Source organism: Cucurbita maxima, unplaced genomic scaffold, assembly GCF_002738345.1.
Source record: "Cucurbita maxima cultivar Rimu unplaced genomic scaffold, Cmax_1.0 Cma_Scf00005, whole genome shotgun sequence".
Lineage (NCBI taxonomy): Eukaryota > Viridiplantae > Streptophyta > Magnoliopsida > Cucurbitales > Cucurbitaceae > Cucurbita > Cucurbita maxima.
In genome coordinates, this window is record NW_019272021.1 from 1,434,739 (window position 1) to 1,454,302 (window position 19,564).

The 19,564-nt window shown below is 35.3% G+C and overlaps 1 protein-coding gene across 1 annotated transcript; it reads left to right on the plus strand.

Moving 5' to 3' along the window:
* Positions 1 to 15,197: 15,197 nt before the first annotated feature.
* Positions 15,198 to 17,478, plus strand: LOC111479228 (pollen receptor-like kinase 4). Its single transcript, XM_023123784.1, has 2 exons — positions 15,198 to 15,903; positions 16,217 to 17,478. Exons 1-2 carry the CDS (start codon positions 15,198 to 15,200, stop codon positions 17,476 to 17,478), a joined length of 1,968 nt encoding a protein of 655 aa, XP_022979552.1.
* Positions 17,479 to 19,564: the final 2,086 nt, after the last annotated feature.

Consider the following 19,564-nt stretch of genomic DNA (forward strand, 5'->3'; position numbering starts at 1 on the left):
AACAAGTCGAAATTGAAGAAAACTCAAGGTTTTTGCAAATTTGCTTGACGACAAAAGAGAGTGAGATACTATCTAGTACATCGCGTTTCTTTTAAGATTCATGGTATCTCCTTTATCTAAAATGGAATGAGTGTGGGCCCCACTTGTCACCTGCATTATTTTCTCTGTGGGCTCTACCTTATATATCTTTTATTTATTTTTTTCCATTTAAATCGAATAATTTTGAATTTCATTTTATAAAATATTTCAATAATCTATTAAATTTAAGCGTATTAGTAATCGTATGGAATAAACGGTTCACGCTCCTCCTAAGAATAAGAAATAAAAATAGAATTAAGAAGGTGTGTTCTCAAATATTCATAGTCTTTAAATATGATACAATCTAACAATTATTATCTACAGAAAATATAAATTAATTAAATATTGAAGGTAAAATAAAATATACTCTAAATCAAATTATAAAAAAAAAAAATTAAAATACGATATCTAAAATATATTCCATAAATAATATATATTCCAAATATTATATTTCTATTGGTAATTGATATTAATTTTATTTATATTTAAATAAAACTAAAGATTAAACAACAAAAAAGATATGGAAAAATTTATGGAAAAAAAATATCAAATAATATATTCAATATATTAAGATATTTTATAGAAACATATTTAAAAATACCATAAAATATAATGAGTCAAATATTTTTTTTTTATTTAAGGTATAATATACATTAATTAGATTCATATTTAATGTTACAATACAATATTTTTTTTTATATATTTAATATATTAATATTATTTAATACTATTTTTTCTTTCTTTTATTTAATATATCTAATATATTAAATATAAATAGAAGTCTTTTTAATGTATTGAACATGTATTTGACTATTTAAATTAACTACTTTTCTTTATATTTAATATATTAAATATTAAATTGTGCCCTTGTTAAATTAAATTTATCGTTTTAGTATAACTGGAACAAAATCATAACCTAAATATTTTAATAATATTTTTAAAAAAATTATTTATCCATCATATATATTATATTAATAATTAAAATTTTAAAAATTTAAATATCAACCATTCCGCACATTATTAATCTTGGTTACAAATATTAAATATTTTTAATTTTTTTAAAAAGTAGTGTTTATGAAACTCTTTCGATTTGATTTAACAATTTGAAGAACAAGATTTTTAGATCTAAATTATCGAATAATCCCAAAAACGATAAGAATCAACCTAATAAAAAGTTTTTAACGGATTACCTTAATGATCAAGATCAATAATAAAAAAAAAAAACTCATTTCTAATCTCGTGATTTGAATAACTCCACAAGATAGTTTAATAAAGACTAATTATTATACCATACAAATCTAAACACAACAAACTCAAAGCAATAATTTCATGACTAAAAAATAACATAATATGTCACTTTTATTTTAATATCCAAAATCATCGTACTAAATCAAGAAAATGGAGGACTATTTATAGTTTTAAAAATAAACTTAAAATAACCTTAGAAAATTATAACTCTATGTCTATAAATATCATAATGACCTTCACTTAAAAGATTCAAATATGTATGGTACAGTTTTGTCATCCATCATAAAGTATTTATGGCATGATCAAGACACCTTATTTCGTATTAAGTTGGGTAGGTAAAGTATGTTTAGATTATAACCCTATTTTAGGTTAGTTGGATTAACTCGATAAAAAAAAAAAGTAAATAGTAATTAATTTAATTATTTAAAATACTTTATTTATATGAAATTCTGATAACATGTCTGATGCTAACACTAAATACGATTATTTGATTTTTCATACATTATTTTTTTTCCTAAGAATCATGAACAAAATATTAACACAAATGTTCCCTAAAAGTTCTAAAATTCTTAATGATTTTATCTTAATTCGTGGAAAGGAACGAGTTTGCTCTTGAATTCATAAAAAGAGTGATTTAGAGCTTGGCCTCTATGTCGTGGAAAGAATAAAAAAAAAACTTTTATTCAAATTTTTAAGAGATGCATGGATAACAGAGTAGCTCAAATTTGATACTGTCATACTCTCTAAATCATTTCTATTTGTCATTGAAATGAATGATAGTAAACTATGTTATGAATTGTTTGTTGTGTTAGATTTCCAGAGTCAAATTACTATATGTGCAAATTTGGACGACTTCCTAGAATTTACACACATCTCGAACTTCTCACATTTGATTCAAACACCCTCTACTTCTACCTCCCTCATAATACTTTTATGATCATTTTGTTCGAGTTTGATGGCTCTATATAGTGAGTTACATACCAAATCCTCAATTTGATTCACATACGTATGACTGATCACAACCCTAATAATAAGATGTTCATGGGTACATGTGAAAGTTAGTAATGTAGTATCCTAAGTCGAGTTAAAGGTAACTTGAGAGGTTTATACGGCATAAGTAAGGTTTAAAGGACTCTAGGAAAAGATTAAGGGACTAGGACAGGGAGCATAATTAAGTGATTCAATGCCCAAACAAGTTTTTATAAGGACTAAAAAACTTTGGATAAGGTAAAAAAATGAACGGTAAAAAATAAAGGAGGTCATTTTTCCAATTTTTAAGAAACTTTAAGAGAATGAATTTCTCGATGAAAAGAAAAAAAAAACTATTAAGGAAAGTTCCAATTTTCCATATAATTTCAATTATATTAAGTGTGTTTCCCTTTTAATTATCCCTCTTTGTTTGAGGATGACTTTTAATATCATTAAATAAAATAAAAGGAAAACTATTAACTTATTCAAATGCAATATCTCTTACTAACAAAATATTTCTTACTAGCAAAACTTAATTTGAACCTTTTTGTGTTGGTTTTGGCATGAGAGAAGAAATTCTAATAAGTTAAATCTGTTTAATCCTTTCTTTCTATTTTTGTTTTTTACCTTTTCAATTAGGTTAGCAATTACTTTTGATTAATTTAATCGATTCTATTTTGATAAAAGAAAAGGAGATCGAGATATAACTTACCAGAAATCTCAAATCTCTCTCCCATGTAAATCTTGATCATCTCTATAAACTCATATCCTATAAATAATTGCATTACTCGTTCTCTTCATCGTACTTAGAGAGTTTTGCACCTAGTTCCATTGGTGTTGATACCAGGTTGCAATTTTTCATCTTATACTTCTTCCAAATCTCATTTGCATATTTTTCTTGTGATATAAAAATATCTGTCTCTCCTGGTTTAACCTCTAAACCAAGGAAAAACTTCAACAAGCCCAAGTCTGTCATCTTAAACTCTCATGTCATTGTGCTTTTGAACTCTTCTATCAGTTCACCATTGTGGTCTGTAAAGATGAGGTCATCAACATAAAGAGCAACAAGTATCACATTACCTCTACTTTTATTTGTGTAAAGTGCATGCTTGTGGGGACATTGCTTGTACCCGTTCTCCTTGAAGTATGCATCGATACGAGTATTCCATGCTTGTGGTGCTTGCTTCAACCCGTAAGAGCCTTCTTCAATTTTAATACCTTATTCTCTTCTCCAATTTTTATGTACCCGGGGGTTGTTCGAGGTAGGCTTCTTCTTCAAGCACACCATTCAAGAATGCCAACTTGACATCCATTTGAAAGATCGGTCATTTAAATTGAGCCACTTGGGGAAATGAGCAATCAGATTGTCTTCATTCTTGCGATGGGAGCAAACACTTCGTCATAGTCAATTCCCGTCTTTTGCTTGTATCCCTTCGCAACAAGTCGTGCCTTGTACCGCTCTATCTTGCCTTGATCATTCATCTTTTTCTTGAATACCCACTTTACACCTATGGGCTGACTTTCTTCTGGTAATTCTATCACCTCTCATGTATTGTTGCGATGAATCGCTTTAATCTCCTCATCCATGGCAGTTTGTCACTTCTTGTCTCGCACCGCCTTTTCAAAGTTGATATTTTCAGCATCTGCCAAAAGACATACAAGGTGTACCTCATTTGTTGAATCATAAAAGTCTCGCAAACTTCACATTTTAGGTTGTCGTGGTTCGTCTTCATCATCAGAAATTTCTGAGTCTGTTGGTGCGCTTGTTGGTGCAACGGCTGATGATTCTCCAACTTCAATATTAACTTCCGTCGAATTGTTTCAGTCTCATTCGCTTGTTTCATTTACTCGCACATCCCGACTCACTATCACCATCTTGCTTATCGGGTCAAGTAGCTTGTATCCTTTTGTCTTCTCATCAATAAAAATGTATCTTTTGCTTTTGTCTTCGAGCTTCGTTCTTCGTTGATCCGGTACGTGAACGTAAGACACACTACCGAACACTTTGAGATGAGAGATTGTAGGCTTTTGTCCACTCTAAGCTTCTTGTGGTGTTTGATCATCTAACTTCACAAGTAGACATCAATTTTGTACGTAGATGACGCATTGCACGGCTTCTGCCCAAAATTCTTTTGGCATCCTTTTGCTCTGAGCATTGATCTAACCATGTCGAGAATGGTCCGGTTCTTTCTCTCGGCCACACCATTTTGTTGAAGGTGTATTGTGCGGTTAGAAATTTCCTTATGCCTTGCTTCTAGTAATACTCCATGAAAGCCGTCGAAGTATACTCGTCACCTCTATCAGATCGTACAACTTTGATGTGTCTACCAGCTGCCTTCTCCACCATCACTTTGAACCTCTTGAATACCTCGAATGCCTCGAACTTTTCTTTCAGAAAGTAAGCCCAAGTTTTCCGTGAGTAATCATCGATAAAGAAAATGAAATACCTCTTTCCACTGAAAGACTCAGGGGTAATTAGTCCACATATATCTATATGGATCAACTCGAGAGGTTGTTTAGCCCAAAATTCAGCCTTCTTTTGAATTGAGGTTATCGCATGCTTGCTGAGCACGCATTCTTCACAAAATTTTCCTTCAAAGTCCAGGTTTGGTAGCCCATGCACCATATTCTTCTTTGCTAACTCCTTTAGACCACCATGATGTAGGTGACCAAAGCGGAGATGCCACAGTAATGCCTTGTCTTCTACGTCGACTCGCAAACATTTTTCTCGTATGCTTCTTAAGTTCATTTTGTACATCTGATTTCTTCCTATCTCGACTCAAGCAACCAAACACACGTGCTTATCCTTCAGGTGTAGCAGACGGTCCTTTAAGAATATCGAGTAACCTTTCTCTGTGAGTTGCTCCATACTCAATATGTTGGTCTTGAGGTCTGGTACGTAATAAACATCTTGGATTGACCCCATTGCACCATATTTTTGCAAGAAATGTATCGTACCTCGACCTTTGACCTCCACCTTTGACACATCTCCAAATGACACATGACCATCTTCAATCTTTTGCATCTCTTTAAATAGGTACTTGTGACCGCACATATGGTTGCTTGCCCCTGAGTCGAGGTACCATAGAGTGTCGTTGTTGATATTGTCTTCTTGAGCCATCAAAAGAAGACATTCATTTTTTACGTCTTCCAGGGCTAGGTTGGTTGCTCCTTCCACCCTTTTTCCGGCTCGACAATGTTTTGCAATATGCCCCACTCTGCCACAATTGTAACATTTATCGGAGTTACAATTATTTGCATAGTGACCATATTTTTGACATTTATAGCACTGAAGGTTGGAATAGGTTGATCGGCTGCCTCTTCCTTGACTGCGTCCTCTTCCACACCAATTTTCTTGGCTCGACTGTCTCTTCTCCTTATAATGTCCTTCATTTCTGCTGCCTTGACCACCTCGACCATTTCTGCAACTTCCTCGACCTCTTCCTTGAAAATTTTGAGAGTAAAGTACATTTTCATCTTTTATTGGTGCCTTGGTTTGAAGTGCTTGATCGAGTGTTTCCTACTTTTTCTTCTTACGTTGCTCGTGTGCCTCGGGAGAACCAATGAGCTCATCGACCGTGAATGTCGCTAGGTCCTTGGACTCTTCTATCGCACATACAACATTCTCGAAGTTATTGGTTAATGACCTCAAGATCTTTTCCACAACCCGCGTCTCGGGTAACATTTCTCTGTTTCGATTTAGTTGGTTTACTACAGTCTGTACGCACATAATGTAGTCAGATACATTTTCTAACTCCTTCATCTTCATGCACTCCAACTCGCCACGAAGAGTTTGGAGACGCACTTGCTTGACTCGGTTGGTTCCTTTGAACACCTTTTCTGAAGTGTCCCACGATTCTTTCGAAGTAGTTGCCCTGACAATCTTCACAAAGCCCGACTCGTCAATGGCTCGGAACAGCATGTATAATGCCACCTTATCCTTTGATCGCAATTCTTTTAACGCCTTGTTTTGTGCCGCCATATAACTCGTGGTACCCTTTGGTTCTTCGAAACCTTCTTCGACCACCTCTCATGCGTCTTGAGAATCGAGAAGAGCTTTCATTTGGATGCTACGATTCTCGTAGTTTGTCTTTGTTAGTTGCGGTAGCAGCATTTGACCCATCACATTCGCCATCGGCTCTGATACCAATTTGTTAAAAATAAAACTCACTAATTTGTGAAATAATCTCACACACACTAACGTTAGAACGCTCCGACACCCCTTTGTGAAAATAAAAGGGAGCAGTATTTATACCTTTTCTATTACTAATAATAGGGCGGAGAAACTCTCATAACCCTACCATCATTTACTAAAAGACATTGGGCTTTTTCTTTAACTTCATTTCTCAAATTAACTTTCCTAACCAATTAACTTTCTTAACAAATTGAATGCATTTGTCATTTTAAATTTATTTCAACAAATAATTCCTATAATATTCTAAAAGAGCTCCCCCAACAAATTTCATGAAGGAAACAAGAGGTAAGAGTGTTCAAAACTCACTCTCCTAATTCAAGCATCCATGGTGACGAGGAATAAAGATGTAAAAAAATAAATTAGAGTTTACATGTTAAGTCATTCCTCCAAACTAATTCGAGTCGGTTGCTAGACACTCAAGGATGAAGTTTAATAAGACCCAAAGGCTAACAAGCTCAAGAGTGAAGGGAATTCGAGTTTTTCGGAATCGGGTAAATTTCGAAGGAATTGGGAGTAACTTCAAATTCCTTCTCTACAGTCCCTCTCGTCCAAAATTAACAAATTCTTTAGCTTCGTGGCATCAAGAGGAGAAGATTTCATGAAGAATTCGGGAGTTGAGGATTGAGAGAAAGAATCGAGAAATTGGGGGCACACGTGAGAATTCATCCATCTAAAATGAATTCTTGGGCTTGAGAGGAAGATAAGGGATTGATCTCATGAAGAAATCGAACTCTGCTTTCGAATCGGTTGTCCAATAAAGGATTTCTATATTTGAACTCCAACGAGGATAATATTTTTCGAAAAAAATTCACAACTCATAACTTTGACTACAATTCACGATAAAGCGCTTTCTTAGTCCCTAACTCTTCTTTGCAGCATGATCTTTTAGTTTCTTGAAGAAATTGAGTCGTTTTTTTTTTTTCCTGTTTTGGGGAATAAGATGTTGATGTGGTCGGTTTAATTGAACCATCCACGTGAGCCCCAAACTCGATCCTCCCTCAACCTTTCTTAAATAAACCTACTCAAGACCAACACTTAAAAAGAAAGTTTTTATGGTTTTAGAAACTACTCTAATATGGAGCTACCCAAGAAAATTTGGAGTGATTCGAATATCGAAAGTTCAAGAACCGAAGACTTAAAGGTTAACAATGAGGTAAGTAGACATCTTGGACTTTTCTTAAGAAATACTTTTAAAAATTGTTTGAATTTGAATACGAGTCTTTAAGTTAAATATGCATTTAAGGAATGTAGAAGAAAAATGTTAAGTCTGTGAGTTAAAACCCTAACCGAGCATTTTGCTTGAGAATCAAGTGACATTAAAATAATATATTAAATGAACTTCACTCCTCAAGAAATTTTAAAACTAAAAATAACGTGGTATAGTAAAGATATATATATAAAATTTTGTGGTTATTGGATATGGACGAGGGGCATGTACAGTAAAAAAAAAATGACTATAAATGATATAAAATTTTTATAGATGGCCTAGGTGACATTTAAGGTTTACTAAGGATAAGGGTAAAAGTACCAAAATGCTCCTATATGCCTGAGCGTTAGTTATGGACTAAACGAACTCCAAATAACCTAATATTTTATATATGACCTATTTTCATGGATATAAATTTGGTTATGCAAAGTTTCAAATCATTGGAATATGTTTAGTAAAGATCAACTTTACGAAGATCCCATGGTATTCCGGAAGCTCGCAGCATTGGTCCTGATAACCCCCAATTTATTATCTCTTCTCCAGAAATAATGCCTACTCCCTCAATTCGTTCTAAAAAAATAGGATTTTGTGTAATAAGTTTTTGATATTCAGCAACCGCTGTCAAAAAATAATCTCAGAAATCCAAACATTTATCTATCCATCCATGAGGTAGTCAGTCGCGACTCCCCCGATACGAAAATAATTATGCATCATTCTCATACTGGTGGCTGCTTCGAATAGATCATATACTAATTCTCTTTCTCTGAAAATATAGAAGAAGGGAGTCTGTGTGCCAATATCCGCCATAAAAGGGCCAAGCCATAACAGATGAGAAGCTATACGACTCAATTCCAACATAATTACTCTGATATAGCTGGCTCTTTTAGGTACTTGAATAGTACCTAAGCTCCTTCAAGTTATATCAAAGACTGAATAGCCTCAAAATGACTTAAGATTTTAAGTAAGACCTATGGGCATGAAGGTTTACCAAAAAATTCAAGAAATTTGAAACACGTTAAGAACTTAAACTAAGAAAAGGGGTGGTAAATGACCAAAATGCCCCTTTAAAAATTCTAAGATTTTTTTAAGGCACAAAGGAACTCCATAACATCCTGATTCCTTACAAAGGCCGGTATAGATTTAAGGATAGTTAAACAAATATTTAAGGGCGTTATAACATGTTTGGGCATAGCCAAGATTTTAAGGAAATGACAAAATTACTCCTAAAGGCCCCTAATAAGGATTTATGATTTACGTGAATCATGCTAAAATCTTATTAAGACTTGGACAAAATTATTATAACATGAACTTAAACTCATAGTTTGGATTACGGTTTAAGGATTCATGATGAGACCTAAACATGGTTGTACTCTAACCTTTAAAGCAAGAACTCAAGAATCCATAAGACTAAAATGACGTTCCAAAGACAAGTACAAAGCGAAGAGCATAATACAATCCCTAAAACCGCTCAGAATTAAGAGCATGAAGACATGAAGGAAATTATGCCTAACAAGAGCACCTTTGAAGTAAGAACCAATATTCAAGTAATAAAAAATGAAAATTCCCTTGATATCCTCACAAAAATTCATGAAGAATTATGACCCGTATGATGTTATTAATAACTCATTCTCATGAGGATGATATGATAACTTTATGTCTATGAACTCTAAACGTACCATGAAGTTAGGGTGTGTCACAACTATGCATCACCTTAGAGATAGTTCATGAAGTTATATCAAGAATGCTATTCTAAGGACATAAACATGCCAAGAACATTGAACACTCCACGCCCTCCAATTACAACGGCCCACATGAATGCTAGGCAATACTCTAATTATGATCTTTCACCACACGATGCTTCATGCAGCCCCATATTTCTTCTCTAGGTGGGATGCCCTAAGCCATGTTTCTTTAGAAGGATGTCCTGTTTAGGCCTCACATTTTTCTTAACCTAGACGAGATGTCCTGTGTCATGGTCATTCTCGTCTAGGACGTGTTGCCCATGGTCGCATGCCCATGACATGTCAAACCCTTTATTTTCTTTCATGTTGTATTGTTTTACTATTATATTTTCTGTTTGTTTGACCATTTGACGAAATCATGTTTGGGCATGTCAGACGTAAATCGCCTTAAAATTTACTATAGGAGCACCAAGTAATCATCAAACCTCCTCTAGACCGAGAATTGTATTTTCTCTTTCCCACATGTTTTTAATAAAATTGACTTTCACAATGCTTAATTTCAACTTTTTTTCAACGATTTGTTTTAACTAGATTTTCTAAAAAAAAAAACTCTCAAAACGAGACTCAAGACTCGACCATACGTCAAAATTGACCTTAAAGTCTGATTTTCACATGACTGGCTTGTTCGTTGAATTACAACAAACGTTGAACAATCGCCAAGTTTGTTGCCTCGAAAATGCAATTGTGACACTCTGCACCATGTTAGGGGGACATTGCATCACGTTTCTTGCAAGATGTCATGTTCATATTGTACACCAATCATGTGACCTTTTGATATGAAAACTCTAACCAGTTGAATCTAAGAGCCCTCATAAGTGCGTGGATTTGCAAACCCTTAGTTCACAAATGCTAAGACCTCAAAATCAATTTGATTTCATTCCAAAGGATGACAACTATTGGAAATTTAATGTGACAATCTTATTGAACCTCAAAACAATAACAAACTTGGCTACAAAAAAACTAAATTCAGTACACTTTCAAGGTCATGAAGATCAAGAGGAGTACTAAATAACAAAAACTAGAATATGGTTCAAGATCAGGAACTCAATACCTCGAAGCTATGATTCTTAGATCAAAACCAAGGTTAAGAACTCAAAATTCAGGATCAAGATCCATGAGCTAGATCATGATGAAACTCTGAATTCAAGAATAGAAGCTAAGTGCCTAAGTTCTCTAGGTCAAGAACAAGAACATGATAAGAAAGAGTGGGGTACCCTCGCACACCCTAAGGACACACCCTAAGCACAGCCTACAAGTAGGCTACTTACTAAATCTTTGTACCCATTCAAGTTTCTCATATTTTTCAAATGACAAGAAGGAGTTTGTCGAAGATGGACGGGGATCTAGAGAAGGGTCCATACAGAGACAGCTACACAATATTTTAACTATTTTAATATTTTAAGTTGTTTTATTTACTCTGCTCCATGTATTCCAACTTTAATTTATATTTGTAATTATAATGTATTTATATTTTTTTTAAACGCAAAAAATTGTACCATCCTTTTTTATTTATGTTTTTACAAGTTCGTCATGACTCAACATGAAAAATTGGGTCGTCATAAGTAAAGTCTAATGATGTCCTACGTAAATGACTAGATTGAGTACTAAGATAATATGAATAAGTTGGTGTTTTACCCGTGAATTAAGATAATATGAGAAAGTTAGAGTTCTATCTTATGCTTACTAAAACAATATGAGAGTATTTGCCCCACTCATCGTTGAACTTACACTCGGCTATTGTTGTTCAGGATGTAGATTCCGTAGTGGCTAAGATTTAATAGAGATAGGCAACCAAAAAGCTTATGAGTGCATCTCGTTGGTACTAAGAAGTACATTAATTTTAAAGAGTATAATGGGGACATCTTACAAAAGTGGAAGGGATACGAGTTATTGTAATATGTTAGAAAATTGCGGATGGATCAACAAGTGAGAGTCAATAGACAAATGCTTTGTAGATTATGATGAACCAAGGACGATAGGGTTGTTACAATCTCTGAAAAATTCCAGAGTTGAAATAGGAAAATATAACAATGTATTTCAACGTGGGTCTACAAAAAAATCTGAAAGAATATATTGTGATATAGATGATAATTAACAGACTTACCAATTCTGTACACTTCTTACCTGGAAAGGATGCATCTAACGACTCGTTTTCTCATACCTCGAAAAGTGGATTGCTATGCAGACTAGAAGATAAACATTATGTAAATTATTTCTTTGTCAAAACAAAGAACAAATATACACCAAATAAGTATACAAATGTGTCCGTATAATTTCGAATACAAAATTCATTTACCAATCTTAGGTTTATCAAAAATTATAAATAAGTAAACGACACGTCCCTCTACACATTATTACAAAATTTTATTGACTACAAGTAAAATGTAACAAACTCAATACGCTGCCTCATGTATATATAGATTTTACTTCATTTTTTTAACATTTTTCGTAATCGTTTAACGTATTCACAATAAGCAAAGGTCGAATTTAGATACTCAAATTACTTGTTTTACAAATTAGGACAAAAAAAAAAAAAAAAAAAAAAAAAGGACAGGAAGACAAGTCGCTTGGGCGTAGCCCCAATGGGACAAGTCCCCAATCTTAGTGATAAATATTCGAGAATTTAATTAAATACATCGACATCGACATTTATTTCTTATTCACCACCTAACATATTGATGATGTATTTTAGGAACCTTTGGATGAATTTAGTGTTGAGAGTGATATGTCGTCCGACCAAAAACGTGGTTAGAACACCGTGACCCCATCATTAATTAAAGGAAAAAAAGGAAAAGACAATTCGTACGTACTGTCAATTTTATTCACTAAAAGATTGTCATAAAATCTAAGCCACACGTGCGCTTGGTGCTTTCTGACATTTGAATTTACTTACGTGGTTGGATGTAATTTTCTGTCGTTTTTTTTTTTTTTTTTTTTGGCATTTTCTTTCCTCTAAGAGTTATATGGTTACTAATGTTTTTATCCTACTACATCCGTACCATGTACCTTGACTTTATCTGAAAAATGTTAAATATATATCGAGTATTTAAAAGTATCTGGAAATGTAATTTACTTGCAACATAATTCATAGTGGGACTCATTTATCGTGATTATTCCCTGGACTTACTTTTATTTTATTTTTTTTGGTAGGGTGGGATGAGTGATACTTATCTACACACCGTTCACATATGCGTGCATGAACCCACTAACCGAGCTCGTATATGTACCATCTAGGCCTATCTATGGGCTAGTACACACGCTCATACAATTGAAAATCAAAGGAAAGAAATAAGTGTATATCATATCATGGTGTATGCATCCACACAAAACATACTAAAAAAATAAGTAATGCTTGTGACATATAATAAGTAATGCTTGTGACATATAATACAGTATGGCTAAGAAACGTTCATAAAACAATATGAGTAACATGCATTCATGATACGATTAGAATGCGTTTGGGAAACGATATGACTAAGTTGTGCTCATAAAATGATACGCATGTTATATGTATAAGAACGTTAAGGCTATGATAAATTAGGGAACAATATGACCACGAAGTGTTTACGAAATGATATGATCATGATAGGATATGAGAATGATGTAGTAAAATATGATATGATACAATGTGAACCGATATGTTATGTGATTGTTATGATACATGATATGATTTGTGCATGATGAGAATTGTTATATCCGGAAGACGAAAATGTTATGATATGAGATATGTATACAATATGAACTATATGATATGATTAACATGCAAACAAAGAACTAGCATGAAATACAACCCCGACATTTGCATGCAAGATACAATCAATGATATAATAAACGATATGAGAAATGACATGGGAAATGATATGATATGAACAAGACGCTAGCGAGGTTGTATTGAATAATAATGAAAATGGAAAAATATTGGACCTCATGCATTATTACGCGTTCATGCATTGGAAGATACCCATATTCCTTCACGAAAGTACGGACACGTACACTACTAGGTGGGAAATGTTCATTATGTTTATTATAATGTTGTCGTGACGGTCGCTATTTCTAACAAGTGTCCAGCATCAACAGCATTCGGAGAATACTCGCTCAACCAGAAAGGGGGTCCAGGAGATGTGCGAACTGACTGGTGGGTCCACACTCGTACGTGTGAAGCATGTGTACAAAAATTAAGTACACATCCTAATTACCCGTTAGAATAGCCACCATAGAAAAATAAACTATTATGATAAGTCTCATTCATGAAATTGTATGGGCTTACATTTAACCCTAATATTAGGGTCACTTACTCAATATTTCTTAAAATACTAAGTCAGATGCTACTTCTATTTCAGATAAAAGGAAGACATCCTAGTACCATTGGCAAAAACATCGAAATTCAAGACCGTGACACATGCATTTATTTTCTTCCATTTAGACTAGAATAAGATTTTTTTTTTTTAATTTAAATGTTTATTTATTTCATTTAGTTTATTGTTGTTTGGTTTTAAAGATGTTTTCAAACATGTAAATCCATGGTTGTAGTTTAAGATAAAATTTATGTTATGAAGAAGTTTAAATGGAGTATTTCTGCATTTAATGTTCATGATATGTATATGGTAGCGACCCTAGATTAAATAGAAAATTTAAGGTCGTTACAAGCAGGCAAACTATGGCCACACCTTTGCCGGAGTGAGAAAGTTCATATGCGTGTTAGTAAGAACCTACCCTTGTTGTCTTAAGGTCATGAATCAAGTCAAGTAAGTTTACCACACACCCATGCCCAAAAGCAAAGTTAAGAGTTACCTAGGCCCCAAGTCCCTTGCCTTTTCCTAGAAAAATGTTAAACATAAGTAAGTATTTACAAATACTCAGTAAATAGCTTCACTATTAGAGTCGGAAGATACATCCACATACAATATGTATCATGACTGGTGGAACCTACTTTTTCATGAATATTCCATGAGTTCTGGTAGGATAAGATCCATAGTACTTATTAGACACGGTTCATGCAAACACATATAAATCCATTAGATGGGTTGTTAACGTACCCCTAGGCCTAAATATGAGCTAGTGCACGCTCACGTTGCCAAAAGCTAACAAACAAAAAAAGAAACGTGAATAATATCATAGTATACATATTTGTACATGACATGCTGGAGAAGTAACCCTTGATCATATGACATACAACATGTCTGAGATCCCACATTAAAAATCATAGGTCAAACAAGATGATGCACATAATACTTCGATATTTATCATATTTTATATTCCTTACGAGAGGTAAGTACATATTCATGGCATAATAAATAAATTAACTAAACCAAGTATGGTTAGTTAACTACAAACATGTTAGTTTTGGAGAAAAATTGACCACCAATTAATGCATAGATAAATACTAATATTGATAGGGGAAAAAAGGGGAAAGAAAATAGAATAATAGTAAGAGGCAACTGAAATTGGGTAGATCCTAAAAAATTTAAAGGCTGGCCTTGGATATCTCCCCATGGGAAGAGGTTGTGGAAGGGAGGAGGGGGTAGAATTTAAGCCAGCCCTTTCAATTCCCTCCAACCTTCTTTTGTTTGAAAGCCAATCTTTTCCATATGCTTCCTCCAAGGTCGCATGCAAGTCAGTTAATTAAACTTCGAAATTAAAAGAGAGACTCTCCACATTTAAAGGGACTTCCTAGCTTCCCATGCCTTCTCCACAAAGGTGTAGTTGAGTGTATATGCTCATTGTGACCCACATTGGTGGTTTAGAGTCTTGAAGGCCAATGCCAACGGGCGTGCGCGTGGCGGGGCTTATGCGCGCACCGGCCCCAACCATCAGCGCCGCTTCTTCCCTCTTCCTCTTCCTCTACCTCTCGTCCTCGTCATTAGTGCTCGTCTTGTCTGCCCCATCCGACACCGAAACTCTGCTTGAATTCAAGCGCTCTTTGACCTCAGCCAGGGCTCTTAGAGATTGGAACCCCAAGGTCCCTCCTTGCGACAACAACAGGCCCAATTGGGCGGGCGTGCTGTGTTTGAATGGCCATGTTAGAGGGCTGCGGCTTGAGAATATGGGGCTTAAGGGGGAGGTTAATGTGGATCCCTTGGTTTCTCTGTCTCGTATGCGCACCCTGAGCTTCATGAACAATACCTTGGTTGGGCCTTGGCCTTCTGTTATTAGCAAACTACACAATCTACGCTCCGTTTATCTTTCCTATAACCATTTTTCGGGAGCAATCCCGGACGATGCCTTCACGGGTATGAAATTTTTGAAGAAAGTGTTTTTGACCAATAATGAATTCAACGGCCAAATTCCCTCATCTCTCGCTTCCCTGTCTAGGCTTATGGAATTGAGACTTGATGGAAACAAATTCAGAGGCCAAGTCCCCCGTCTTGAAATGCCTACTTTGAAGAAACTTAATGTTTCCAACAATGAATTGGAAGGCCCCATTCCTCGTAGCTTAAGCCATATGGATCCTTCCTCCTTTGCAGGTAACCGCCCTAATTCACCGAATCATCATATCATACCTAGGTTTCTTATTTCTAACATCTCATGCACTTAGCTATGTCAATAGAATTCTCCAAATAAGTTCAAGTATCGAACAAAGAGTGCACTTTGTTCAAGGACTCCAGAGAAGGAGTCCAGCCTTGATTGAGGGGAAGCTGTTCGAGGGCTCCATAGGTCTCAGGAGAGGCTCTATGGTGTACTTTGTTCGAAGAGAGGAAAGAATAATCATAGGTTTATAAGTAAGAAATACATCTCTTCCTTCGTATATGTATTATAACGAATGGTATTGCTTTACAGGTAACCGTGATCTGTGTGGGGATCCTTTTCCAGAATGCGAGAGAGCCCTAATTTCATCCGCAGGGCTACTCAAAATCGCAGTGATAGTCATAATTTTGGGGGTAACATTAGCAGTAATAGCTGCAATTTTCATCATAATGAATTTAAGGAGGCAGCCCGCCTTGCAATTAGGGAAGGGGAATGCCGGAGTTACAGAAGAGGATCAGAACAAATACATGAGTTCTAAGCCAACCACGGCGGTAGTTGGCGACGGATACAGATCGACGGAGTCGTCCGTAGCGCAGGCTAAAAGAGGCGCAGAACATGGGAAGCTATTATTTGTGAGAGACGACAGGGAGAAATTCGACTTACAAGACCTCCTCAGAGCATCCGCCGAAATCCTGGGCAGTGGCTCATTCGGCTCTTCCTACAAAGCAACAATACTCTGTAATGCCGTGGTTGTTAAGCGATACAAGCATATGAACAACGTAGGGAGAGAAGAGTTTCATGAACACATGAGACGCCTCGGCCGGTTGACACATCCAAATCTACTTCCCTTGGTTGCTTATTACTACAGAAAAGAAGAGAAGCTGTTGATTTCGGATTTTGTAGATGAAGGGAGTTTGGCGAGCCATCTGCACGGCAACCACAACCTGGAGGAGCCAGGGATTGACTGGGCTACAAGATTGAAGATAATCAGAGGCATAGCAAGAGGAATGTCGTACCTCTACACATCGCTGCCAAGCATAGCAGCACCACACGGACATCTGAAATCATCAAATGTGCTGCTAGACGAATCGTTAGAACCTCTGCTTACGGATTACGGGCTAATCCCCGTGGCTAATGTAGAGCATGGACAGACATTAATGATGGCTTACAAATCACCCGAATACGCTCATCTTGGCCGTATAAGCAAGAAAACTGACGTATGGAGCTTCGGAATTCTGATACTGGAAATGCTAACAGGTAGGTTCCCAGAGAACTACTTGACACGAAATCACGACACGAAATCAGACCTAGCCACTTGGGTAAACAACATGATCAAGGAAAAGAAAACGTCACTAGTGTTCGATGCAGAGCTAGGGCGAGCTAGGGAGAGCAACAAAGGCGAGCTGCTGAAGATGTTGAAGATTGCGTTGAGTTGCTGCGAGGAAGACGTGGAGAGGAGGCTAGATTTGAATCAGGTAGTGGCCCAAATTGAAGATCTGAACGACGCTGATTTGAGCGATAACGATGGAGATAACTTCGCTTCCACATCTCGCAACTCTCAAATGCCTGTTTGATCCATCCATTTCCTTCACAATCCGCTTTCGATTTGATTTCACTATACAGTACCATCTTTATATTCTACAGATCGCCACCGGCGCCGTCGCTGACAGCTTCGATCCAGATCTCAACTCAATTCCAGCCTTCCTTTTCATGTTTAATTTCAAGGACCTACACAATGAACAGATTAAATTTACTCTCTTCACTCTCTCTCTCTCTCTCTTTCTCTCTCGCTGGCCCGCCGCGAGCGCTTTATATTTTGTTTGAAGTCAGGTTGTTGATTAATATGTAATACAGGAATTCGGTATGAGTTTTGTAAAATTAGAGTTCACCGCTTTTGTTGGCACGTCCTTCCAATCTTTTTCATCTATTCATTATGAACTCTGCATCATATAATTATTACCACATACACTAAATTAAACTAATACCCAACTTGGGATGTCTTTTATTTGGTTCCGATCGTTAATCAGGTTGTGAGAGCATATAGATCTTTGCCAACATTAGGGGTCAGTTCGAGTGGACGATACCCGCCGCTGCGTGCAACATTTATTCTAACTCGGTGTACAAGTCAGTCATGAAAAAATTAAACTTAGTTTGTTCATTTTCGTCCAACCATATAAGTAGGCATTATTAGAAGGATATGATGGAGCATATTATAGGAATTAAATCTATAGATGAATAGAGTTGAAGTTAATTGTCCTGACGTCAAAAAGCATGAAAGTTTTAAAATTAGCCCATATGCTCGATTAAATTGAATAAAACTTAGTGTTAGGTACTAATCACTACAAGAAATAATGGATATAATAGCTCATAGAAAACGTTATTATAAACTCTTTATAGCATTTTTTTGTACGTCGTGACAGCCCATGTTATTAAAAGTCTAGAACATTTTATAGCGTTTTTTTTGTAGGTATAATAAATGTTATAATAGAGTATAACTTTATAGCTTATATACATCGTTATATAATTCGTTTTATTATATGTTTAATATAGCTAAAATATTGTGGAATCTTTAATTTATAATTGAATTTTTTTAATGTTATAATATAGTATTGATAGGTTATTGAGTCATTTATAATAATTATAATAATTTTAATAACCTTTTCATAGCATTTTTTTTTTGGTGGTATAAATTCATTTTAATATTTAAATATAATTGAATTAATTATATTATAATAAAATTTAATCTAAGTACTCATTATTAACTCAACACGGATGAAATACATAGATCAAATTGATTTACTATGCTCCTCTAATGATGTGAATTATGTATATTATGAATATATTACTATGAAGGGACGATCAATTCGTTGACATGTTTGTCATCGTGTTTATAGACAACATCTTAGTGTACTCAAAGACAGATCAAGAACACCAACATTATTTTTAATTGGTCCTAATCATTTGGAGAGAAAACAAGTTGTACGCTAAATTTTTCAAGTGCAAATTTTGGTTACGGCAAATCTTGTTTTTAGGACACATGGTGTCGAAAGATGAAATTTCAGTAGACTCCACCAAAATTGAAGTGGTCACTAAGTGGGATCGCCTAACCACAGTTAAGTCCATAGTTTTTTAGGGTTAGCGGGATATTACTAGTGATTTGTACAAAACTTTACTAGAATAGCCATGCCACTCACATAGTTAATGAAGAAGAGTGCTTCATTTGTATGGAGCGTCGCATGTGAGGTAAGTTTTTAGGATCTAAAACAGAGCTTAGTATCGATACTAGTGCTCAAAGTGCCAGAGAGCTCAAAATGATGTGTGATATATGGTGACACCTCAAAGAAAGGACTAGGATGCGTACTAATGCAGCACTGTAATGTTGTCGCATATGCGTCCTGTCAGTTCAAGGACTATGAGAAGAGCTACCCTACACATAGCTGGTCGTGGTGGTGTTTGCACTTAAATTTTGGCTGCACTACCTGTATGGAGAAAATACTCAGATTTATCCCGACCACAAGAGCTTAAAGTATTTCTTCACCCATAAAGAACTGAACATGAGACAACGAAGGTGGTTAGGGTTGATGAAGGATTACGACATAAACATCTCAGTACCACCCTGGAAAAGCCAATGTGGTTTAAGCCAGAAAATAGCACACTCAA